This window comes from Acipenser ruthenus, chromosome 50 (assembly GCF_902713425.1).
Source record: "Acipenser ruthenus chromosome 50, fAciRut3.2 maternal haplotype, whole genome shotgun sequence".
Classification (NCBI taxonomy): Eukaryota; Metazoa; Chordata; class Actinopteri; order Acipenseriformes; family Acipenseridae; genus Acipenser; species Acipenser ruthenus.
The window spans coordinates 6695151-6722390 of NC_081238.1; the positions used below are offsets into that span (position 1 = coordinate 6695151).

General features: G+C 42.0%; 2 protein-coding genes across 6 annotated transcripts in view; both read left to right on the forward strand.

Moving 5' to 3' along the window:
• LOC131722016 (zinc finger protein 883-like) overlaps positions 1-27240 on the forward strand; it is a 125810-nt gene that overhangs the window by 50267 nt on the left and 48303 nt on the right. The gene's annotated exons all lie outside the window — the stretch shown is intronic.
• Positions 3624-27102, forward strand: LOC117398398 (uncharacterized). Of its 3 annotated transcripts, XR_009319990.1 has the most exons (3): positions 3624-3748; positions 11910-20138; positions 20955-27102. XR_009319990.1 is itself a non-coding variant. In XM_059015528.1 (2 exons), the coding sequence occupies exon 2, from the start codon at positions 22125-22127 to the stop codon at positions 23646-23648; it is 1524 nt and encodes a 507-aa protein (XP_058871511.1). In that variant the 5' UTR covers positions 12316-20138; positions 20955-22124; the 3' UTR covers positions 23649-27102. The 3 variants fall into 3 exon arrangements, 2 of the variants coding, with proteins under 2 accessions (XP_058871511.1, XP_033853276.3); XM_059015528.1 differs by lacking the exon at positions 3624-3748 and having other exon boundaries at positions 12316-20138; XM_033997385.3 differs by lacking the exon at positions 3624-3748 and having other exon boundaries at positions 12318-20138.

Genomic DNA, 27240 nt, shown 5'->3' on the forward strand with positions numbered 1-27240 from the left:
TTCCGGATGAATAGAATGTGATATGGGAATGGGGGATATTATGGCTCGGATCAGTGTATTACTTTCATCTACAAACACATTACATCATTCTCTTCATAGCGAATCTCTTACTCTCCTCTTGGGCTACCCATAACCTTGAGTTTCCTAACATAAACTCTACCCCTATTCATGTGGATCGGTCACGTTACCAATGCAACAATCATGGGGTTGGTCTTGATAAGAAAAAACTACAGTAAACGCAGAGGATTTATGGCTACAACCTGTGAAATAAATATTAAAACAAAGGGTATTACAACACAGTTAAAATGACAAGAAATTTGAAAGAAACACAATTATTATCCTGAAAAAAACTGGCAGAGCATAAGAAAATAAACTATGCATGAGCAAGTTATAACTTTATCTTTGTTGACACTTGTCTGTTGCCTTATAGCTGCAGTTGCTTCATTTGAATCACATAATTGATGAAGACCAGAAACAAGTGGAGATTTGCATGGATCAACTTGTTTTTGTTGCTGTTGGCAAATTCTTGGGCTACAAACCTATCCAAACCTATTAAACATGCCAAAGTTGGCAGCAGCTGGAGATGACAGCCCCTCCTTCTCTGGCAATTGGGACAGCAGTTCCCCACAGTTCACCACCCACCCACCCTCAAGTTCGGTGAGAACCATATCCAAATCGTCAACCCACAGATCAAGGGAGGTGTATGCATCCCTCTCTGGAACACCACAGATGGGAACTCCCTCTGCTGCCCACTGGTCCTGCTCTGCCTACCAATCCCAGGGTGCATCGCTGCAGGGCTTCCACCACCTTCTCCCTGCAACCAATTCTGGACTGTTCTCCATTTCTTATTATTGTTTTTTTAAACTCCCTGCAATTCGGGTCTGAGTCTCCAGGGTGCGCTATCCCACCCTGACACCACATGTGAAAGAATAGCGTCCTGGCCCAAGATGTTATGTGGGTGGAGGGAGATTCAAACACAGAGAACTGTGGGGGAAGTGCAAAAAAAGATCTAATTAAGGAATGGCCACATTCCCCACGTGGAGTTGTCAGGGAAATATTTAACTCAACTAAAATCAACCCTTTGCAGGCTCCTGCCCTGCCACAAGCCTTATTCAAGGTCATGCTTTAAGGAATGTTTTATTAAGGACAGTTTTTTCACAGACAGTTTTGATTAATAAAAATCTAAATCTAGATGCCCACTGGAACGTCACAGCACCACCTATGAATCAAATTTAAAATTCAGCCTAATAGAGATGAAAACTGATTGGCTGATGGTAATAAATCATTTTCTAATATGATATTATTATATTAGAATAATGTACATATTATACATACCCCAAGGTTTTTTCAGAATTCCTTTCTAGCAAACTTTTAAGGACTGTTTGTTAACACTAGAAGGACCAGAGATATACCTAGAAGCCCCGCAGCAGTCTTTCTGACGGCTGTATTCAAAACACTGTAAATAGTATAATGAACGGAGAAACAGTCGGATGTAATATATATATATATATATATATATATATATATTGAGTACGTTACATAAACATCTGAAAAACCAAAGCATATATACACACATACATCTGAACAGACACCGGTTTAGAACATACATATTTATAAAACTGAAATGATAGCAATACATTTTAAACTTTTCAACAGCAATTTATTATCAGATGTGCAAAAGCAAATGAACAACTTAGAGAAATAAACTTAGTAGAAAACATATTACAGAAGCGCACAGCACAAGAAGTTATAAAAAAGTCTAATTTCTTTTTCTTTTTTTTCGACAAAATGGTATTCCTTTACCTTGAGTGTAAGGCTGTTCACAATCAACACAGATAATGCGCTTCTCCACGCCACCTTTCTGCACAGCTGCCCGAAGTTTTATTTTTATTGCACTTGCCAACCTGGCATTGGCGTCAGTTGTTGTCAGCTTCAGCTGTGGGTACACGCTTGGCAGTTTCCCTCTGTTCCAAATGCTCCTTGCGAAGTTCCTGTGCTAAATGTAAAGTATATTCTCTCCTTGGTAAATTCTTCTCTGTGCATTCTTTGTAAAGTACCCGGAGTTGATGGCTGATAGGTCCAATACATTGTAAAACACCTGAACAGACCACCGTCGGGAGCCAGCTTTCACAGAATACTTCCGTACCATCTGATCCAAACATCAATTCCATATTTTGTTGCGTAGTAAAACTCCACAGTCTCTGGTATTTATTTTCACTAGTCCTGATGCTAATTGACTGACCAAAGCAGCGCAGCTGGCAAGCAGGCGCCAGCCTTTCAAAAGGCTGATTGAAAAACAATAGACTGTCAGTCATTCACTCAGGCAGAGAGTAGAGACTAATCTAATTACAGCTAAATAAAAATAATAAAGTAGAATACCGTTCTGTATAATCAAAATACAATTGTTTTCTGTGTGGCCGTATAATGTAATATATCTCCTTTATTTTTGTTATTTTTGAAAATAAAACGGCGCAAGTGCCATTACTTCTGGCCTGATGTCACCACTCTGCCAACCCTGTCACAACCTGTCATACAGTAAGATAAATAAATCACCAAAAGAAGGTAAAAATGTCAATCTCCTTCTTTTTCTCCAGACGTATTTTTTTGCAGACCCCAGGCACTTTTATCCACGCATATGATTATTACAGGACATCCGAGTTTAATGACAATTAATATATTTTGTCAACATGGAAATATACTGGGGAACGCTGTCACAGAGTGACCCTAAAACCTGTCTTCCCTTGTATAAGGTGCGATCACCTTTTTTGAGAAAAAGGTGTATAAGAACATAAGAACATAAGAAAGTTTACAAATGAGAGGAGGCCATTCGGCCCATCTTGCTCGTTTGGTTGTTAGTAGCTTATTGATCCCAGAATCTCATCGAGCAGCTTCTTGAAGGATCCCAGGGTGTCAGCTTCAACAACATTACTGGGCAGTTGGTTCCAGACCCTCACAATTCTCTGTGTAAAAAAGTGCCTCCTACTTTCTGTTCTGAATGCCCCTTTATCTAATCTCCATTTGTGATCCCTGGTCCTTGTTTCTTTTTTCAGGTCAAAAAAGTCCCCTGGGTCGACATTGTCTGTACCTTTTAGGATTTTGAATGTTTGAATCAGATCGCCGTGTAGTCTTCTTTGTTCAAGACTGGATAGATTCAATTCTTTTAGCCTGTCTGCATACAACATACCTTTTAAACCCGGGATAATTCTGGTTGCTCTTCTTTGCACTCTTTCTACAGCAGCAATATCCTTTTTGTAACGAGGTGACCAGAACTGAACACAATATTCTAGGTGAGGTCTTACTAATGCATTGTAGAGTTTTAACATTACTTCCCTTGATTTAAATTCAACACTTCTCACAATATATCCAAGCATCTTGTTGGCCTTTTTTATAGCTTCCCCACATTGTCTAGATGAAGACATTTCTGAGTCAACATAAACTCCTAGGTCTTTTTCATAGATTCCTTCTTCAATTTCAGTATCTCCCATATGATATTTATAATGCACATTTTTATTGCCTGCGTGCAGTACTTTACACTTTACACTTTACCTGAAGGAATGTATTACGTCATTGTTTTTGTTCTAAAAGGATAATTGTGTAACTTGATAGAACCAGTTAGAAGATAAAAAAATGATTATGTGCTTAGATCAGAGATAAGTGGATTATATAAAATGAACGAGAATGAAAACTTGAGTTGAGACAAGAAAAGAAACAGAATAAGAAGTGTGGCCGCTTGTCCTGCCAGATGAAGGTAAAGCTGTTTCCTATCTGCCTTTCACCGCCTAATTCATCTTAGTTCTGCAGCTCATAAACTGTATGTTTGTTTGTCACATTCTGAGTGCAACTCAAAAACGACCCAGAAATTAATTAACACCAAATTAACAGCTAAACACTTTGCTACTGCTTTATTTGGAAAACCAGAGTCTAAGATTCTGTACTCTGTGCTTCTGGAATTCTGTTGGCATAAAGTAATATTAACAATATGTAAAACTGAATTTAAGAAGTCTTAAAATGTTTCCTTTAGTTAAGCTTCTTAACTCTGCTACCAGTAAAGTTAAACTATTTTCCGTAAGGACTTTTCGTTAGTGAAAGTTGGTTGTCTAATTATTTTACTTTGAATAGCTGTGCTACAATGTCTCGGTTGTATACTTTCAAACATTTTATTTTCTAAAAAGCCCTACATATTGTATGATCATTTATTCTTTTTTAATGGCTTTTTTCCTGTCCGTCTTAAGAGCCGTCTTCTGTAAATGAATCAGTCAAGCCTACCTCTCGTGAAATAAGAATGTATTCAGTAATTTAATATCTACATACTTATTCTGGCATCTGGTATTGCAAAATACGTGTGTTCCAGACATTAGAAAAAAAGACTGGGGTTGTTATTTGTTGAGCTCTGAGAGAGAGAGAGAGAGAGAGAGAGAGAGAGAGAGAGAGAGAGAGAGAGAGAGAGGGACTTTATTTAGAAAAGACAAAGGATCAGTGAAGGCTATTGCCCAGCCTGACCGTGTTATTTTGTGTTCGAGACTTGTTTATTTAAACCTTTTATTTTCGCTCTGTGAGTCTTTTTGTTTAAATATTTTATTTATTTTTGTTGTTTTGCAAATAAAACGGAAAACGCCACCTTAATCTGCAGTACTGGTGTCAGTTTGTTTTCATTCCTGCTTCTGCCTGACGTCACCGCCCAGTCACCCTGTCACAATGATATATCTCTACTAATAATACTACCTTTGCAAAACAATTTTACAAGGTGTACTTAAGGGTTACTTAGGCCCCGGTTTTCCAAGAGTTACTGTATCATACTTATGACTTATCTACTCAAACACCATGGTTGTAAATAGCCCCCATAAATTATCAACATTTGAAACAATTACTATACTTAATGAATTAAATTAAACTGGTGGTCTTACTCATGAGGACATGTTTTACCAACTTTGGAAAAATCAGACCCTAAATGTGTCAAGAAAACGCTGTGTGTCAGTGTATAGTTGCCTTTTTATCTGTTGCTTTTTTGTATTAAAAAAAGTACCTGGCTCTATAGTACACTTCACCAGCTGTCTGTCTTTTATATGAAACTTTATTACATTGGAGTATAATGTAAGTTTACAGAACACATATTTTCTTATCCAAAAAAATAGGCAGCAATTTTTGATGAGCGTCCTCAGTGTTAAGGAAAAAAATTCTGGGCATGCTGCAGTGGTTGAAAATAGTGCGGGCATGCGCAGTACGCAAATTAGGAACATTTCATAGGTAGGCCTAAATTGACGTGGCACAAGAGATCACAGCTTGGGTTGCATGCGCATCCTAATTTTAGTCTTGCTACTTGCTGACAAAAATGTTTTTTTTACAAATATGAATCCAACACTATTTTTTCACCTCCCATTTTGTGCAAATTCAGGCAAGATGGTAAAATGCAGCATTTCAGGATTGTCAAATAATCCGAAGCACACAGAATGCTGATGCTGCGGATGAATTTATTTTAATAAGGTTGTCTTGAGATTAGGTGCCACAGCTGCTGCACTGCAAAATCATTTTATTGTATGTATTTTATTTGAACTTTTATGTGTTTCAAAAAAGTTTGCGAACCTGCAAATTAACACTGTGTGCCCCATTCAGCGCTGCCAGATTGAATATAATATAAAAAACAAAATACATGTTGCAATCTGCCGTGCTTTAACTGTGTGGGTAATTCTACTGCAGTGCTTTAACTTGTAGATGAACCCTACTGTCTTTATCACTGATGTGGCCATTTTGTTTGATCATCAAGGAATTGGAATTCTAGGGGGAGGGTTGAAAATGTTGGGGTTTATGTATAAGAGTCATCTAGAAATATATTTCTGCATTCCATTATTTTGTTTATTAGTGTATTTATTTAAATAAGCATACAAACATGTTAATTAATTTGGGAAAATGTCACTTGTAAAATGGCATAACGGCTAAGTTTGACAGTTTCTCTACAAAGAGGTATGCAAAGCACAAAATAAATGACTTTGATTGAGAAAGTTTCCACTCTGATGGCGCAGCTGCATTTTAGCAATCACAATAGTGGCTGCTTGAATTGTGTTCTGTCTTTTTCACAGCCATTTATTTCTGCCTAAATGATGTTAAACGTTTAGATCCCAGAATAAATACAGACCCTTCCTGTAGATTCCTGAGAATTTGGGCTAATAGTGGAGACTCAGCCTTGACAGTTTGTGCAAAGCATAAATTGTTGGGTTTTTTTAGCATATGATTCAATTCCAGCACATAATACCTGTACCTCATCCAAATTGATGTTTGAGGCAGACAAGATTGATTCAGGATCAATTTCTTAAACCATCTGCATTGCTGCCATTTCAGCTGAAAAGCGTTTTTTACTTTTTGGCGCGCCATCTTTGTTTTGGTTACTTCAACCACAAATAGCTTCAAAAGTTCATATGTATGCGATTTCCACTTCCAGGTCACATGTGACAATGTTGCTCAATGGTCAAAGTTGCTTGTAGGCTCGCACAATTTGCTAAATTTGGTATATGACTATGTGCAGTGATGTATGGCAAATTTGCATAAGTCACATGGTTTGGCAGCCATATTGGATTTTGTGGAAATTGTTGAAACGCCTACATATCAAACTGCTTACTGCGGAGTTCTGAAAATTGCTATACTTGTTGAGGGATAGTCCATGATTAACTGTTGCTAATAAGATGATTGGTTCTGTGGTTTGGCAACCACATTGATTAATGACATAAAATTACAGTAAAAATGTAAAATCATCAAAAAACAAACATCTTCTTATCAGAAACTGCTTACCCGATTAAAACAAAAATTGAAATTAATGATCACAGTATGGTTGCCTTTTACACTTGTTCAAGGGAAGTTGGTACAGCAAAAAACATGGCGGCCACACTCGATGACATCATCGGTGTACAAAACTGGCTATGGACTGTCTATAACTTCTTATTGACTGCAGATAGGGTCATGGTTGTTATGTAACACATATAGGAACACATACATGCTGTATCAAAAAATGTCACCAATCTTGACCTTTGACCTCTACTAAAGGTCACATGTAAAACTGGCTTAATAATCCATTGAGAATGCAGATAGTCATGGTTGAATTGTAACACTTATAGGTAACAAAATTGTCCATTAGATGGTGCTCATTAATCACTGTATGCACATGATGTGTTGCCAAATTTTTGCTCTGTATGTAACATGAACACTGCTGCATGTAAACTCTTCAAACTTCTGAAGTTACTGATTTCAAAGTTGACAAATATCAAGAACTAAACCCACTTTTTCTGGTAATTGCTGAAGTGTTTGTTACTGGTACTGGTACTGCAGTGAGGAAGCCGTAAAAACTGCTTGACTGTTCTAGTCCTTCTTCTCCTTCTTCTTCTTTCTGCCAAAAGTTGCTCGTAGACTTACAAAATGTGCTTGGTTGATAGATGCCTATGCACTGTTGTCAGTGATGAATCTTGAATTGTAATTCACACTGTTCGGCAGCCATATGGATTTTGAAGGAATTGTTAAAATGCCTATGTATCAAAAACTGCTTACTGCAGTGTTCTGAAATTTGTTATAGATGTTGAGGGATAGTCAATGATTAACTGTAGCTATTAAGAAGCTGATTGGTTCTGTGGTTTGAAGCAGAAATTGAAATTGATTGATCGCAACATTCTTGCCTTTTACGCTTGTGTCACAAAGACGGCCGGAGTGGGTGGCGTCAGACCAGAAGCAGGAAATAAACAAACAGAGAGATGTGGTTTGGTAAAGCTGGGCGCGTGATTGCGCTCAGCATTTAATAACAGAAAATAAAAGGTTTGAAACAAAACAGGACACGGCACTTTAAGCCAAAATAAATGGACAAACAAAACGAACTACACAGACAAAACACGGTGAGCAGATTTAACTACTATTACTACTACTATTATTATTATTATTATTATTTTTACCTCCGTCTCCAATCCCGTTCTCCACTCACTGAACACCTAAAAACCCCGACTGAGTGCTACGTGTCTCTATATATACTGTTGTGCTGGGATTCAATTACTAATTAATTATTCACTTGAATCCCAGCACGTGAATTCATTACGTGCAACCCCGTGCTCACATATTACATTTAACCAGCACGTGAAGTGATTTGTGCCCTCCTCTTGCCTAAATATAAATCTACATTTTTAAATACACGTGAAACACAGACCCGTTTATATCCCGTGTACCAATGAATATACACCAACATTAACACATGCACGCAACATACAACACATAATATGCACACAGGGGCGGGGCACATTGCCACATATACCCCCCCTGTGCAAAGCACACATGGCCTCAACGGCCACCTCCCCCCTTAAAAATCCAGCAGTCCAGGACAAAGTCTCGGGCTGGGAAGGGAGGCTTCAGTGGGCCCATGGCTGGCAATGCTGTCAGCACCCCTGCCGGTAGTGGCACGGCTGACAGCATGGTGGTCCATGCTTGCAGCGAAATTGCTGCGGGGGATGCTGGTCTCCTGACCTCTCCCCCTTCCTTCGTAGCCGGTAGCTCCCCTTGGTGGGGCTCCGACCACAGTACTGCCGGCAGCGAAGAAGTTGCAGTGGGAGCAGGTCTCCGGACCTTCCCCACGATCTCCGGCAGCGAAACTGCTGCTGGGGTTGGTGGTCTCCAGACCTCCTCCCCCTTCTTCGTGGCCGACAGCTCCCCTTTCTGGGGCTCCGGCCACCGTACTCCCTGTGGTGGAGGTACGGAACGCAGAGACAGCTCCTGCTGTTCTGCTTCTGGCGGTGGTGGAGGCAGAGGCAGCTCCTGCTGCTCTGCTCCTAGTGGAGGAAGCGGTGGAGGTGGCGGAGGCAGAGGCAGCTCCTGCTCCTCTGCTCCCTGCGGTGGTGGTGGCGGAGGCAGAGGCAGCTCCTGCTGTTCTGCTTCTGGCGGTGGCGGAGGCAGAGGCAGCTCCTGCTCCTCTGCTCCTAGTGGAGGAAGCGGTGGAGGTGGCGGAGGCAGAGGCAGCTCCTGCTCCTCTGCTCCCTGCGGTGGTGGTGGCGGAGGCAGAGGCAGCTCCTGCTGCTCTGCTCCTGGCGGTGGTGGAGGCAGAGGCAGCTCCTGCTCCTCTGCTCCTAGTGGAGGAAGCGGTGGAGGTGGCGGAGGCAGAGGCAGCTCCGGCTGCTCTGCTCCTGCCGGTGCAGGTGGGAGCAGCGTGTAGTCTCCTGCTGATGGAGGTGGGAGCAGCGTGTAGTCTCCCCCTTTTCCAGGGGACTGGTGCTGCTCTGCCTCTCTGGCAGGGAACTAGTGCGGCTCCGCCTTTGACGGGGAAACCAGCAGGCATTCTCCCTCTGCTGGTGGAGGTGGAACCAGCAGGCATTCTCCCTCTGCTGGCAGCTTGGGTCCTAGGGCTGTGGAAGCCCCGACTTCCCTCTCTTCGGGCTGTGGACGCACCGACTCCTCCCTTTTGGGCTGTGGACGCACCGACTCCTCCCTTTTGGGCTGTGGACGCACCGACTCCCCCCTCTTGGGCTGTGGACGTTCGGGCTCCCCCCACTCAGGCGTAGGACGTTCGGGCTCCTCCCGCTTGGGCTGTGGATGGTCAGGCTCCTCCCGCTCTGGCTGTTGACGCTCAGGCTCCTCCCGCTCGGGCTGTGGATGCTCAGGCTCCTCCCGCTCGGGCTGTGGACGCTCAGGCTCCTCCCGCTCTGGCTGTTGACGCTCAGGCTCCTCCCGCTCGGGCTGTTGACGCTCAGGCTCCTCCCGCTCGGGCTGTGGACGCTCAGGCTCCTCCCGCTTGGGCTGTGGATGCTCAGGCTCCTCCCGCTCTGGCTGTTGACGCTCAGGCTCCTCCCGCTCGGGCTGTGGACGCTCAGGCTCCTCCCGCTTGGGCTGTTGACGCTCAGGCTCCTCCCGCTCTGGCTGTTGACGCTCAGGCTCCTCCCGCTCGGGCTGTGGACGCTCAGGCTCCTCCCGCTCAGGCTGTGGACGCTCTGGCTCCTCCCGCTCGGGCTGTGGAGGCAAAACCAGCTGCCATTCTTCCTCTGCTGGTGGAGACGGGGACAGCAGGCATTCTTCCTCTGCTGGTGGACCTGCTACCTGGGCTGCTGTTCCACTTATAATTGCCTCCAGGTAGCTGAGGACCAACCCCACACCTTCCTCCCAGGTGCTTACGGTCTGTTCCCTCGCATACGTCTCTCATCTCTCCCTGTCCATCAACCGCAGGAACTGGACGACTACTGGTATAGACTGGGTCTCCAGCCCAGCATTTTCCAGCATCCAGTCCCGCACTTTGATGGCGTCTTCTGCCATTTTTTTTTTTAATCCAGATATGTGGTTCCTGCTCTGGCCTGAGTCCTGGAGGCGCTGTAGATCCCACGTAGGACACCACGTGTCACAAAGACGGCCGGAGTGGGTGGCGTCAGACCAGAAGCAGGAAATAAACAAACAGAGAGATGTGGTTTGGTAAAGCTGGGCGCGTGATTGCGCTCAGCATTTAATAACAGAACAGAAAATAAAAGGTTTGAAACAAAACAGGACACGGCACTTTAAGCCAAAATAAATGGACAAACAAAACGAACTACACAGACAAAATACGGTGAGCAGATTTAACTACTATTACTACTACTATTATTATTATTATTATTATTATTTTTACCTCCGTCTCCAATCCCGTTCTCCACTCACCGAACACCTAAAAACCCCGACTGAGTGCTATGTGTCTCTATATATACTGTTGTGCTGGGATTCAATTACTAATTAATTATTCACTTGAATCCCAGCACGTGAATGAATTACGTGCAACCCCGTGCTCACATATTACATTTAACCAGCACGTGAAGTGATTTGTGCCCTCCTCGTGCCTAAATATAAATCTACATTTTTTAAATACACGTGAAACACAGACCCGTTTATATCCCGTGTACCAATGAATATACACCAACATTAACACACGCACGCAACATACAACACATAATATGCACACAGGGGCGGGGCACATTGCCACAGCTTGTTAAAGGGAAGTTGCTACAGTAAAAAAACATGGCGGCCATGCTTGATGACATCATCAGCGTACACAATTGGCTATAAAACTGCCTATAACAACTTATTGACTGCAGATAGTGGCGTGAATGTTATGTAACATGTATAGTAACCCATATATGCGCTATAAAAAAATGTCATTGCCCGTGACCTCTGACCTCTCCTAAAGGTCAATTGTAAAACTGGATAATAGACTGCCTATAACTTCTTATTGACTGCATACTGGGTCATGGTTGTTATGTAACAAGTATAGGAAAACATGTACATCTCCAAAAGGTCAAATGTAAAACTGAGAATGCATATATAGAATCATGGTTGAATTGTAACACTTATAAGAACACATGCATGCTGTAACAATAATGTCCACTAGATGGTGCTCATTGTTCACTGCATCCACACACTAGTGTTACCAAATTTCCTGTCACACAAAATACACAAGTTAGGAGAAGCAATTGGGGCAATCTTGTCAAGCATCAAGCAAATAGGCACACTTGGAAAGGTGCTGGGGCCCAAGATTCACACAATTGTTGCTTCTAATGGCTTCTTTTTTTTAATTGCTCCACTTGAAATGCTCTTTGTAAAAGTTGAAGTGAATTTGTGACCATTACCTTATCAGTTGTAGCCAGAATAAACCATGCTGAGACACATGTGTGCCAAGCAAAGTGTTCAGCACAGACTGAAGTGTTCTTGGTTATCTTTCCAAGTACTAGCCGGCAGAGACAGGCAAATACAGACAGGGAATGGGTGCAGACAATTACACTTGATAAATGCAATAATGCTTAACTTTAAAAAAAATATGATAATGTTTTATTTTACTTTGACAAAACACCAAGGTATCTGCTCTGTAACACATAATTAGCCTCTACATTTATTCTGATATGTAGAAAAGTCTAATTTCTACTGGGTCTTTTTTCATGCAGGGGAAAAGGACAGATTGTTTGCCATCTTTCATTGTTTGAAAATTCATTCAACATGGGTAACGTGCCTTCAGAAGTAAATGGCTGTAACTGCTACAAATGTGGACAACAGCTCCCTCCATGCACCTCTTTTTCAAATTTGGATACAAGATGGATAGAGGGTCGACAAATGTATGTATTTAACAATGGGAAGTACTATAGGGAAGTAAATCATCATAATGCATATGAATGCCCAGACTGCTTTTTTAGACCAAAGAGAGAGAGAGAGATAAGGGAAGAGGAGAGACAGAGGAGGGAAGCTGAAGAGAGGAGAAGGGAAGAAGAGAGACAGAGGAGGGAAGCTGAAGAGAGGAGAAGGGAAGAAGAGAGACAGAGGAGGGAAGCTGAAGAGAGGAGAAGGGAAGAAGAGAGACAGAGGAGGGAAGCTGAAGAGAGGAGAAGGGAAGAAGAGAGACAGATGAGGGAAGCTGAAGAGAGGAGAAGGGAAGAAGAGAGACAGATGAGGGAAGCTGAAGAGAGGAGAAGGGAAGAAGAGAGACAGAGGAGAGAAGAACAAGAAAGAGCCAGCGAGGAAAAGGAGAAACAAAGAAGGGAAGACTTGAAGCAAAGGCTGAAACAAACTCACCAGAATGCAAAAGAACAGACTGCCAAGGAAAGACTCCATGGAACATCTCTGTTTGAAAATGAGACAAAGAGAGAGTTTTTTATAAGCAAATTTGATGAGTTTGAGGATTCAGAAATACTTAACCATGACCCTAATGATAAAGGATTACTTCTCATCCTCTCTGAAAAATGTAGAATCCCAGCTCCAAATATGAATCTCAGTCAGTTGGCTGTTGACCACATTGCTGATATCACAAGAGCTCTTGACAATCTATTGTTTGATGAATGGATTGATAACCCTCCTTCAGTCAATACTTTAAACCAAGCACAAGTATTGATTACTGAACTGGCTGTATTGTCATTGGATATTTCTGAGAAAGTCTCGTTGGAAAACATTTCCAATCAGTTGCAATTCATTGTGGAGACAATTGGAAGCTCAGACACTGATTTATATGAGTGTTTCCTGTTTACTCAGGCTCTGTTTTTAAACCTTGTGACCCTGTTTGAGAAAAGCAAAGATACTCATCAAAACATCCTCAGCATCACTAAAAAATGGGCCAAAAGAGAGCTTTCCGTTGAAGAAACATCTATTCTTAAATTTCTTGAAATGCTTATTTATTCCTTACAAGATATTATGGAAATTAACACCCAAGGTTTTGTGCTGAATGTGGAAAAAAAATGTTACGAGTTGCTCCTGACCACCATCACACAATCATGCAGTGAAGACCTTCATGCAGACTTAATCCACAAGCTGTTAGGACTTGTTGAGACAAACCAATGGACACCAGCTGAGGCAATGGGTCTCTTAGGAGCATTGACCGAAAAATATGATGATGAGTTTTCCATTGTGAAAACCTTAAATTTAGTGCAAGCATATGGCATATCCGCTACGTGGCAAGACAACCAGGGGCGTTCCTTAAGTCATGTTCTCAACTCTGTTGGCCCTGAAAAGTTCCATACAGTTCTTGAAAAGTCACTCAAAAGTGAAGATGAAAGCAGTCTTGATGATGTTCTTCATGAAATAAAGGCATCAAGGAATTTGGAGGAGGCCACCATTTTTAAGGTACGATGTATAGTAAGAGGTGTCCTAAATTTAATTGAAAATGTCACAAATGATAATACTAATTGTATAGGTTTAACAAAAGGCTCCTTGAAGAGTCACAGCTTGGAAACCGAAGACCTTCAAAAAACCTTATTTGTTCTCTGCAAAGCAGTATTCCAAACAAAAACCTGGTGGCCTCAAGTGACACAGATGATCAACTGGTGTTTGGTTGCATTATCAGACAACGGCAAACCTTTAGAGGTTGTTACAGATGAACAAGACTCGTGTGTCAATGCCATGCTTGCTGCTATGCAAGTGCTTATGGGAGAGCCTGTGGACATAATATTAAGCTCTGCTGCTGAGTGCAAGAAGCAAGTGGACAAATGGTATGACTTTTACCAGCTGTTTAGTATTACAGTTGATAAAAACAATGACAAAGCCACTGGAGAAGTCTCCAAGAAATGCTACCAGTCTGATATTGTCTATGGTACCATTGAGCAGTTTGTAGCTGATTACCTCCATCACATTTCAGAGCTGAAGAAAACCTCTCACTTCCGGGGGTTCATTCTTGAAAAGGATGGCCTTTTTCTACACTATGGATTGCAGTTTCCAGGCTTTGTAAATAAAAATGGTTTATTAAAAACCATTGCAGACTATATTAACATTCTACTGGATACTGTTTCCAACTCTGACAGCAATTTGGATGAGAGGACTCAGTTTGTTACAGTTCTCTTACATTCACTTCAAGCCCTGCAAGGAGACAAACTATATTCTGATATGAAGATTCTGTCCATTTCACAAAAAATGTCCAAAGAGTTTTCTAAGGAGGAAATCCATGTTCTTAAATTTCTGGAAACTCTTCTGAAATCCATTAAGGAAACAAAAAGAACAACTGAGGGCTTTGTATCGAAGGCGGGAAGAAAATGCTTTGAGTTGCTGCTTACTGTGGTCTTGCAAACCTGCAGTGAAGAACCCTCAAAGGAACCAATCAAGAAGGTTTTGGACCTTGGAAGCACCAAACTATGGACACCATTGGAAGCCATAGACTTCTTTGTCGCTTTGATAGAGAAATATGATAATGATCATATTTCCATCATGAAAGTTTTACATTTAGTGCAGATTTATCAAATATCTTCAACATGGAAAGATCGTGAAGGGCATTCTATTATCCATCTTTTTGACAAAGTTGGAATAGATAACCCACTGCTTTATTTTGAAAGCGAATTGCAAAGTGAAGGAAACAAAAGTATAGAAGATGTTCTCACAGAAATAAGAGAATCAAGAGATATCGATGAGGTCACTGATGAGAAAACCTGCATCATTGTTAAAGCTGTTCAGCACATGATTGAGCATGAAGAAATTGAAAAATACAAAGATATTTAAAAAATTTTGCTAAAAAGAAACAGCAAGGATGTAAAAGACCTTCAGCAGGTCCTCTATATTCTATGTGAAGCAGTTTTCAAAGTAAGTAAGTGGTGGCCCAGAGTTACTCAGATGATCAGCTGGTGTTTCTTAGCTCTATCTGACTCTGGGAAGCTTCTGGAGATGGGTACTGGGGAAGGAAAGTCCTGCGTCATAGCCATGTTTGCAGCAATGCGTGTGCTTATGGGAGAGAAAGTTGACATAGTCTCTAGCTCTTCTGTTTTAAGTGAGAGGGATGCAGAAGAATGGTCTAAATTTTATGATCATTTTGGTATTAAAGTAGATACAAACACGGCCAAAACCACTGATGAAGACCGCAAGAAATGCTACCAGTCTGATATTGTTTATGGCACTGTAGAGACATTTGCAGCTGACTATCTACGGCAGACTTTCGAACTGAAGGACATATGCCCTGATCGTGAGTTCCAGTGCATCATAATTGATGAGGTGGATTCTCTTTTATTGGACCGGGGAGTGCAACTCACATATCTGTCCACCGACACGGTCAGTATGTATCACCTAAATACTGTCTTGACAATGATCTGGAGTACTGTAAGCCAGTATGGTCTTGTAGCAACAGAAAACAGGACATTTATCAGGGGCCCACCACTGCCTTTCTACAAAGCTGTCTATGATTCCATAGACACTGAAGGATCGGGAATCGAAGAACCAATTGATATTTTGCGTATTGCCGAAGAACATAATGTGGTTCATTTGGGTTTCATTCAGGAAATCTATAGAGATAGAGAGAAACTATTGGAGGAGTTAAAGACAGTAAACCAGGATGCTATGCTTGAGTTCTTTAAAAAAGCAGAAGAATACCTACCCTATCGTTTCATTGCTTACACCCAAGACCAGACTGGAACACTGCAGCCTGAACTTCGTAGTGAGAATGATGTACAAGATATTCAGGACTTATCTTTTCTAGTTCTGCAGGATGGTTTATGTTGTGCATTGTATGATTCTGAAGAACTCTTATGGGATCCCATTCTAAATAACGTAAGAGTTAATCTCCAATTCACTCCATCAGAAAACAGTAAAGACAAGCTTAATATCCCAGGTTTTCTCAGAAATCTAGTGGAAAAGAAACTGGAAACTTGGGTTCAGAATGCCTTTTTAGCCATCAAGCTAAAGCAAGGCCAGGAATATGTAGTTGAAGGTGACTGTATCCTGCCTGTAGATTTCAAGTCCACTGGTATTGTAGAGCTGAACAAGAAATGGGGTGATGGCTTGCAACAATTTCTAGAAATAAAACACCAAAGTAAAATAAGTTGCATGTCCTCTGTGACCAATTACATTTCCAATGTGACTTATTTCAAAAAGTATCAGGAGCATATCTATGGAACCACGGGAACATTGGGGACCAGATGTGACATACAGTTCTTACAGGAGCTCTACCCAAATCTTTCAACTTGTAGTGTTCCACCATTCAATAGGAAGAAGCTATTTGAAGTAAAAGGCGTGATTACACATACCATAGAGGGATGGAAAACAAAAATATGTATCGCTGTTGAAGACCAGATTAACCCGACTGCTTATAGAGGAGGCCGAGCAGCTCTTGTGATCTGTGAAAGTATTAACAAAGCCTATGAAGTTCATGCAGCACTAAAAACACATGTGTCTGGTCAACTCAAGCTGTATACCAGGAGTGACAATAATAACCTAAATATCTTAGAAGATGCATTGAATCCGGGTGATGTTATTGTTGCAACAAACTTAGCTGGCCGTGGCACAAACATTAAAGTCTCTGATGAGGTCAATGAAAGTGGAGGTTTATTTGTGGTCCTTACCTTCCTTTCTCAGAATGCAAGAGTGGAGCTGCAAGCATTTGGCCGAACAGCACGCAAAGGTAAACCTGGTTCTGCTCAAATAATCATGTGCTCCAGCCACCTTCAAGAGTCTTTGAAATCAGATTCTACACTGGAATTGGTGAAGGAAAGCAGGGACATTCTGGCAAAAAACAAGGTTGAGCATGTTATGATGGATGATATCCCTGAGGTTTGTCTGAGAGAAGAGCTATTTTCGAACTATTGCAAGACCCTATTAAAGATATATAATGATATTGAGGATGTTGAGGTCCGCAAAGCTACAGTTGCTATCATGAATGAGTACTGGGGCATATGGCTGCAAATAAAGTCAGAGGAGATTGTAAATTTAAAACAAACTGAGCTACTTAAGAGCCTGAGTACTGACATGATAAATGCCAAACATCAGTCTGAAACTAACGAGTCTCCCTGTGCTAGCATTTACCACTATATTAAGTTTGCTAACAATGCACTCTTTGACAACAATTTGTCAGAGAGTGCTAGACTTTACAAAAAAGCCATGGATCTAGACCCAACCTGGGCTGCCATTGCTTTCTATAGTCATGCCTACTGTACTATAAAAGAAAGCAATACAGATTACCTATTAAGAGCCATAGAAGAGTTACAGAAGGCAAAGGAATCTATGAAGTACTTCACTGAGGAGTGTGTGGTCACTTTGCAGCTGGTGAAGATGTGTAGCAGAGATTCAGGAGAAAGCAATACGGCCTTTGAGAAACAAATTATGACAAAGTGCAATGTAATTGGTTACTTTGATAAAAACATTAATGAAGCCTTGAGCAAATTGACTGACATCAAGAAAAGAGGTAGGGATGCAGAGGCAGTGGAAACTTCTGTGTTCTCTTTGGTAACAGATACTGAAACTGAGATCCAAGAGCAACTATATTTTTTTTATAAGCTTGGTCTAGAGAATGTCTTTTCTGTACAAGAAAAACCTCGTTTCTGTTGGGAAGGACTGCTGGTTTTCTTCCTCGGAGTTCTCCAGATAGTGGGAGGAACGCTTCTGACTGTATTCACTGCTGGTACACTTGCCACTGTTGGAATGAGTCTAATAACTGAAGGGATATCTGATTGTATCAGTGGAATAGAAGCCATGGTGACAGGAGAGTTCAGCTGGAAGTCATGGGCTATAGAGAAATCGATTTCTGTAGCTGTCTCACTTATTGGGTTTGGTGTTGGCAAGTTGCTCGCCAAAGGCTTTAAAGCATCCAAGGCAGCAATTAAGAGTTTTGGTAAAAATCTAAAGTCCTTGCCCAAGGTCATTTCAAAAGAAAGCAGACAAGGTCTACATGGTGTCATGAAGGTTAACATGAAGAATGCAATGAAACACACAGGTAAAGAAATTGGACAACAAATTGTCATGTATGGAATAAGCAAAGCAGAAGACAAGTTAATTGAACTCATTATTGAAAAAATAAAAAATGAAGTCCGAGACAAAGCCATGACAACAGTGAAAGCAGATATGGAAAGGGATCCATTGGGACCATTAGTAGACTTGGTAATTCTGTCACAGCTTGAAGATGTGGAAGACGTACGGGATCTTTTAATGGATAGTAATCTTAAAACACAGTTAAAGGAGATTTTCCAGTCGATATCTATGAAAGTACTACAGCCATACTGCATTGACCTTGACTGGCAGAACACTCTCTCCGCTTCCATTCTCGGTGTGTTCAATGAAGCCAAACAGGAAGTTAAAGGGTTGAAAAGCACAGTTTTGACTGCAATCCAAGCCACACACATGGCTGCATTGGGTATTGATGCAGTTATTGCAGTGACCAGTCTTTGTAAGGAGTTTAACAACAAATATTCAGAAAATTTGAAAACATTTGCAGAAAAAAATGGGATGGTGGAGAAAGTGAAAAAAGGACAACTGTCAGTTAATGACAAGCAGATATTGGAGGGTTTCAAACATGAACTGTCTGATATAATAGCAAAAAAGCTGTCAGATGTTGTGGTTCAGATTTTCCATGACAAATTCTCCAGCCATCTTTTTAACATTGCCAAAGTACAAGCTAATCAACACCTCAGTAACTATTTGAGGATCGGTTTTAAAACAGAAAGAACTAAAGAAAAGCTAAAAGCTGGACAAAATAACAGCTACATAGCCAACAATCCTGTGGATATAAAATCAAATAAAAATCTCCACACAGATAAGCTGCAACGCGTGCAATCTTATGCCCAGAAAATTAAGGAGATTGATACTCCAGGGACAATACTTGATCTCAGGATATTAGCCGAAGCAACTAGGACAAAGGTTGTCATTTTCACTGAGGACAACCAGGGAAAACTGAATAAAATGCAGGTTGTGGACCCCAATACCAATACTGCTTCTCAAACTGTTGAATTAGTCTATAAACCAAAAAGCGATCAATACCCTGATGGCCATTATGACCTCTGTCTCAGTGGAAAAGTAGTCAGGTTGGAAAATGAAGACAAAAGTTGTATGTTTCATGCTTTGGCCCGTGGGCTGCAATTGACATCTTCTGATGAACATGTCTCTTCTTCAGTGGAAAAGCTCAGAATGTTGGAAGCTGAAACACTCTTGAACAAGTCATCCCAATGGGCATCTTTTATTAAACGTAAACAGTGGACAGATGGGATCAGAGGGGGCGACTGGTTCATGGCAGAGGGAGCTGCTCCAATACGGCGGCAAGAAACAAAAAATGAACTTAAAAAGCATCTGGGAATAGTAAAAAAATACAAAAAGAACAGGATATTTATGTACAAATCAGGGATAGGGCATTTCATCAATGCAGACCATCAACCACCAGTGAACAGCATCCTCAGTGCCTACAACATGAACCAGAACAGTAAGCTTGCTATAGCAATGCTCGAAGTTGCAACTCAATCAAGTCCATTGAATGTCAGTTTAATTCCATCAGTACACAAGTATCATGGCATGAATCTTCCCACTTCTTTATTGCCTCAAGTGTTGCATCGCAGGTTTCCCAGTACCATTTCAAAGAAATTTCGGGAAGAGTTAGCAAAGAGCATAAGTACTAATAATGTACGAGATGCCTTCAAGCTGACCTTCATTGGAGCAATACCCGATTATATACTGAAGCCTTCTACAAAGAAGAATAACAATAAGACATCCAATAGAGCACAACTCAGATTAAATGCACAAAGATTGGCAGTGTTCCACAACACCATTCTACAGTCTCATATTAATATTTTAAATAAATGGTATAAAAAACTTTCACCAAAGAATGTAATGAATCAAAATGATTACAATGCCATTCACACCTGGATTAATGCAAAGGGTTATTTAGACCAGAACGATCTGTTTCACAAGATGGTTGTAGGTTTCCTCCCTTGAGCTGGAATTTACAAAAATAGAAGGTAAGTTTTTCTTGTCACCCTACTTCAACCTCTTGTTTAATAAACGTGTTAGTGTGCAAAGCATCTTTTTACATCACAATGACTCACAAAAGGTCTGTGTTTATCTGATGGATAATGGAACAATAATGTTGTTACAATGGCCAACAAGACAAAATATGTCAGAATAACAATAAGTCATTACAAAAATACTTTACACATTTTGTAGGTAAATCACTCCACAGTTTTCTAATCTTTACTAGGCCAAACAGCTTTTAATGTCCAAACAGCTGTAAAACATGCAGTGACCCATTAAAAGAGCATTTTAGAACCCAAAGAATACATCTCCCATCTTTTTCCAAATATATATTAAATATGCAATATTGTGAGATGCAGAATATTAAATGAAACAAACAAAAAAAATGACCAGGATTCTTTGGGTAACAGTAAGTTATAAAATATAATGCATGTTTTAAATGTTTGTACATTAACTTCAATGTAGGGTGGAAGGAGCTTTTCACACCAGCACATGTAGTTGGAATAAAGTTTTCTTTATTGAAGAAGATTAGTTTATAGAAATCACACAGCAGTCCTGTCCTGTAGTCAGTTACACTTGTAATTTGTACTTTAACAAGTTAAACAATTTTTTGTAAACTGTATTTTCTATTGTGATTCTTGTAAGTTGCCTTGAATAAAGGCACCAGCTAAATGAATTATTAATAATAATAATAATAATAATAATAATAATAATAATAATAATAATAATAATTGTTTGGTGAACACATTTCAAATATTTTCAGATACACACCTGTTTTTTTTTTTTTTGTTTGTGTTTTTAAGCGAGATGACCAGCTTTGGAGAAGAACGATTGTAATCACAAAAGATGGATTCAGCTGCTTCAAAAGAAAAGAAGAAAAATTGTTTGAAACATTGCAGCACGATGCCGTCTGCTATCTAATAGCAAAGCTACAGAATTTTAAGAAAATGCTTTGCTTTAAATTACATATGAAAATAATTCCCTTTGTTTCTTGATAGTTTGTTTTATTGATTACTAGTGTGTGTGTCAGTAATACACACTCCATGCAACTTGCAGTACAGCGTGAAATTCTGACTTATTTACTGAAATCTGTAGAATAACCAGAAAATGATCTGATACGGAAATATCATTAACTGAATAGTTTGTATTTAAGCAATAATACACAACAGGGTGTGTGTTATCATAAGAGATTGCCACGCCTTCAAGCCCCTTGATAACACATCCTGGAGAGTATCATTGCTGTTATTGATTTATGAATGCAATGATGGTGTTAAATGAAAAAAAAAATTATTTGTGCAACATTACACTAAGAGAAGTACTGCTGCAAAGTGAAATTGTTAACTTTAAAATTTGATTGAGAACTGTTCAAAAGTTACCTAAAAACAAGGTATTTAACAGCTTGTTTGTAACCCACTTTACTATAAGGATTGTTGTAATTCTGAAGTGACTGTTTTTGTATTGGATGTGTTGATTTTAGACAGCGATGAGGCTGCTTTAGAGAAATCAGTAATGTTATCATGAGGACATCTCAGGCAATCAGAGTCTAGGATTGTTCCTAATTATTTCTATGATTAGACAATATGCTTTACATTAATATTTCTTTTAGAGTCATTTTTGTTATATATTAATAAGTCTCTGTTATTAGTCAAAATATATTCAAAAGATTTTTTGGGGGTAACAAATGTTAGCTTGTGTAGTTCAGGGGGCGTGGAGCAGGGGTTCTAATCTTCTAATCTTCTAATTTTCTAATTCTGTCAATTAGTGTTAATTAGTATATTTTTCTATTTAAGCCCTGATCACCTGCACCCTTTCTGTCGAGTGTTTCGTTTTTGAATCCTGACCGGTAGTGTTACGCATTACTTTAAAAAAAATAAACAAAAAAAACAAAAAAAACAATATATATATATATAATAATAACTCCTACGAAGATTATCGTTCAAACAACTAAATAGCTGCAAGATTACCTGCTGACTATGGAAAAGCCTTCAGCCTACGCCTTTCCTTCCGACTCAGACGAGTTCCTGCCTCCGACTCCTCCACCGGTCCGTCTCTGTCAGACCTCCCGTTCCTCCTCCCGGCTCTCGACTGCACCAGCCCCGTCAGTCAACCTGGCTTCCACCTGGCCTTCAGCTAGGCAAGAGCGCGGCTCAAAGCGCGGTTCTGCCAGCCAGCCCCCGCCACAGCTTCATTATAAAGATTGGATGACACCTAAGCTACTGAAAATCCTTTTTGAGAAGTCCATTCCCATCCCCGTGGGCGGAGATCGCATGTCCTTATTTCTTACTTATTGTGAAGCTTTGTCAGCCGAGCTGATTTTTCCTCCCCGTCTGCAAGCTTCGGCCATCAGGCCCTCCACCTCTGCTGCTCTCTCAGCTTCTGTTCCTGCTGCGCATACGCAAGATCCTGCTCATGCAGCTCAGCTCCCCCTGCCGGCGCAGTCAGCGCATCCACAGCATCTGCTGCCGCAGTCACTTACTTCGCCCATCACCTCCACCAGCAGCGCCCCTCAGGTCACATTTAATCAGCTGAAAACTCTGCTTCAGCCCATTATAGACTCTCAGCTAGCCCTCAGCGCCCGTCTTGACAAACTGGAGAATCCCTCTCCGGTTCTACCTGCCTTCAGTTCCACTCCTGCTCATACTTCAGGTACGTCCTCTTTAGTACCCCCTGTTGCTTTTCCAGAGTTGAACCTCTCCTCAGCCACTGTAGCAGGTTCTTCTTCTCCCCGTGCTATTACCAGCCATTCTATTTCTCCAAAAATTAGGAAGCAAATTATCGAAGGCAAGGACGTTAATCTCGTTTCCATTCGCATCGCCTCTTCTGAGTTTTTGGATCACAGAGTGGTCGACTGTGAAGACGTTTCAATCACTCTAAAGTCCTGCGACCCACGTCTTCAAAAAGGCCTTTCAGTGGGGGAATTTGTTCTCGCTTTCTCCATCTATCGTGACATTCTCTGTTCTGTTTATCCACACAGATTACAGGAGCTAAATCAGTATCTCTTCCTGGTTGTTGAATTGTCTGTGCGCTATGGGGGCACCCTGTTCTATCAATACCACCACGCTTTCTCAGCCAAAGCCGCTGCCACCCTTTCAGCTGACAACCGTATCGTGGACTGGTCCCATTCCGACCCAGATCTTTTCACCCGCATCTTCAGTGGAATTCGTGCCAACGCCTGCAGTGCATGCGCCTCCACAGCGCACTCCTCTCACTTATGCCCTAAAGTTGCAGCTAGTCCACTTCAACCCATTCCTCGTCCCTTGCCTTCTCTTCCCAGTTCAAGACCACTTGCCCTTGCTTCCATCCATGCTTCAGCTCGGCCCACCAGATCTCAAGCCCAAGATATCTATGGCCGTCCCATCAAGTTTTCAGGCGGCAAGCAAATATGTAATAATTTTAATTTTTCCACCTGCTTCAACCGTCTCTGCAAGAACCTCCACGTCTGCAGCTTCTGTAATGACGCCCACTCCCGGTCCATATGTCCTCTTACAGCTAAGTGACAATCAAAACTACTTCATGTTTTCACTCCCATCAACGTTTTGGCTTTCGATAAGGCACTTCAAAATCATCCTGACAAGCCGTTCGTCTCCTATCTAATTAATGGACTTACATATGGCTTCTTCACTGGCATTTCTCACATCCCTTTGGAGTCTCACATCTGTCAAAACCTCCGTTCTGCCATAGCAGAGCCAAAAGTCGTCAGTTCCCTCATCCAAGCCGAAGTTGATAAAGGCTTCATGGTCGGTCCCTTTGCAGCACTGCCCTTCACTACCTTTCGCATTAATCCCATAGGCATCGCTACCTGCAAGTATTCTGGCAAGAAACGCCTTATCATTGACCTATCTGCTCCTCGGGGCGGTTACACACGTAGCATCAATTCCCTCATTTCAAGTGAGGAGTTCGCTCTTCACTACATAAAGCTCTCAGATGCCATTCATTTCATCAAAATTGCAGGTCACGGAGCCTGGCTGGCCAAGGTCGATATCTCTGATGCATTCAAGGTCATGCCTATTCATCCTTCCCTCCGTCACCTTTTTGGAGTCTGCTGGGCAGACAAGTTCTATTTCTCCACCCAGCTCACCTTCGGTTGCCGCAGTAGCCCAAAAATATTTGATTCCTTATCAGAAGCCCTCTGCTGGATTTTGCTCAACACCTATCGTGTTCCCTTTCTCCTCCATCTAATGGACGACTTCCTACTTATTTCCCCCCCTTCAGATCCTCCAGCCCAAGCAATTAATCAGCTCAAGGCCCTTTTTCTCCTTAGTTGGTGTCCCCCTTTCTCAAGAGAAAACCATCGGCCCCGTCAACTCTCTGGAATTCCTCGGCATTACTTTAGATACTGTGAAATTCGAAGCCAGCCTGCCCCCTGCCAAACTCCAACGTATTCTCTCACTCATCAACAGTTTTCAGATCTCCTCTTTCATTAAGAAGCGAGACCTCCTGTCTCTCCTCGGTCATTTTAATTTTGCCATTTGCATCATTCCTCAGGGCAGAACATTTATCTCACGTCTTCTAGTCCTCTCATCAACTGCGAAGAATATGAATTCACACGTCAAAATCTCAGCCGAAGCCCGAAAAGATATAAAAATGTGGATTTCTCTCCTTACTAACTGGAACGGTCTCTCCTTATTTTATGATAACTTTATTTCAGCCCCTCACGATCTTGCCCTCTTCACAGACGCCTCATCCATCGGATTCGGCGGGTTCCTCTCATGCGAATGGTTCTCCAGCACTTGGCCCCCTGAAATTCAGCTTCTTCCCCCTCAAGAGAAATCCACTGCTCTCCTAGAATTATATCCAATCGTAGCAGCCGCTGTCCTCTGGGGTCACCAATGGTCAAGGAAATCAATCCTTTTCTTCAGTGATAACAAACCCACAGTGCACATCATCAACAAAGGACGTTCTTCATCCCCTCTCATTATGCGCTTGCTCCGTCGTTTCATATGGTCTTCTGTATCTCTCAACTTCCTAATACAAGCCCGCCATCTTCCTGGTACCCATAATAATGCTGCTGATGCTCTCTCCCGCCTGCAGATATCCAAGTTCTGTCAGCTGGTCCCGTCTGCTTCCACAAACCCCCTTCAGATCCCACAGTTTCATCAGCTGCTTCTAGACTGAACCCTACCCTCCGCAACCTCCTTCAATCTGCTCAAAACTACATGTCTACAGCCCTCACCCCTTCTTCAAGAGCTTCTTATTCTACAGCCTGGTCAGCATTCCTAACCTTCTGCGCTCATAATCATATCCACCCATTCCCTTCAATCAAGACTGGATTCTGGCTTTCATTGTCCATGCTAAGGAATCTCTCCATCTCTCCCCAGCATCCATTAAATCTTACATTTCAGGAATCCAATATCACTACCGCATCATGTCCGTGCCTTCTCCCACCATTCTCTCCATACCAGTAGTTCGTCTGACTCTCCGTGGAATCTGCAAAAGTCCCCCCCCCCCGCTGCACTTTCCCGCTTGCCCATATCAACAGACATTCTCCATCCACTCATCTCTACTCTTCGGAAAGGTTGCTTCTCCCCCTACGAAGATCTCCTCATGGAGACCAGAAGTCTCAGAATTCACAGTTCCTTCAGCTTCTAGTTTCTCACTCCATTATCACTCATCACTGGTTCTCAGCCCACCTCTCCACGCTCCTCTCCAGAACAGTCCTCCCTCCTCAGCTTTATATTCCCCACTCATTTCGTTTAGGCGCAGCTACCTCCGTCGCAAGGGCCAGCATCAACCACAGCCTGATCAAGACCATGGGGCGCTGGTCCTCCTCTGCAGTAGACTCTTATGTTCGTTCATCCCCCTCCGATATAGTCCTAGCCCATTTTAAAATTGCTAGTATGCCCGGAGTGGGGGCTACCTGACCGCCGGGGCCACCAGAGGTTTTCCCCTAATCGGCCTCAAGGGGTTTTTCCCTCTCCACTGAGCGGCAGATATACACATAATCACATCCTACTAATATCCACTAACTTCCCTCTGTTTGTCTCGTTTGTCCTTCTGGTCTTGTGTCTATGTTATGCGTTGGCATGGCTCTCTTTGTTCGTCTCACGGTGTGGGAGATTTCGTGAGGTGCCGGGGGTCCATCCTTTGGGGGGCAAGTGAGTCTCACTTCCCCGACCTCAGGGTTAGGCATCTGCCTCCCTTACCTTCAGGGGGGTTCTCACAATGTGAGTCAGAGCGGACCCCCGGCCATACCCTGTCCTGTCGCAGCTCCTGCGCTTATCTTGCCTCACTCGAGGCTCTGTTCAATTCTGCCTTTCTTTTGGGACGTGGCCCTTGTGCTCGAGTCCTATACTAAACTCTATGCTTTGTCCTTATTTCAGGTCCCAGGCAGGGCGACGTCTCGGCCAATCAGGGGTTTAACGAGCGCCCCTTACAGAAGTCTCAGACGCTGGGTAGCCCTCTCTCTCTCATCTCCTTTTATGTCCTTGTCATCCGGGACCGACTTCCTCTCGAGGGGTCGGCTCTCCAGTCATAACCCTCGTATATGTTTTCGGTTGCTGGGTCCTCTGTCCCTGGGATGCGTCGGCATCGCTGCCCTCAGTCAGCGACCACCTTTCTATCCTGTCTTCGGTATGCTGGGTCCTCTGCCCCTGGGATGCGTCCCAGGTACATCGGAGGTGTCGGTTGATTTGGCAGTGGAAGGCATGGCAAGGCTTGACGGTTCCTGCGGTGGGTGGGGTGCGGCGGGAGAGCCGGCCTGTGGGACCCCCCGGGAGTTCTGGAACTTATTTCTTTTAACTATTTTTTTTCAGGACAGTAACAACCATTAAGTTTTTTTTTGTTTTTTTTAGATTTTTACCAACAGGAGAGGACTGCCTAGTGTGGTTTATTTTTAATATTGTTTTTTGGTACTCCCTATTGTGTGCTTTTTACTATTTTGTCTGTTTATCATTGTGTTGATTTTAATGTTTGAAATATCCCTGTTGAGAACAATAAACTTTGTTTTACCTAGAGCTGCTCCATTGTGTGTGTGTGTGGGAACCCGGGGATTAGCGAACCTGGGGAACGGAAAATCAGTATCCATTCGGCCATTAAGGTCCTTGCCTTATTAAAAACAAGGTGCCGTAGTCGTCAGCTACATTGTTAGAA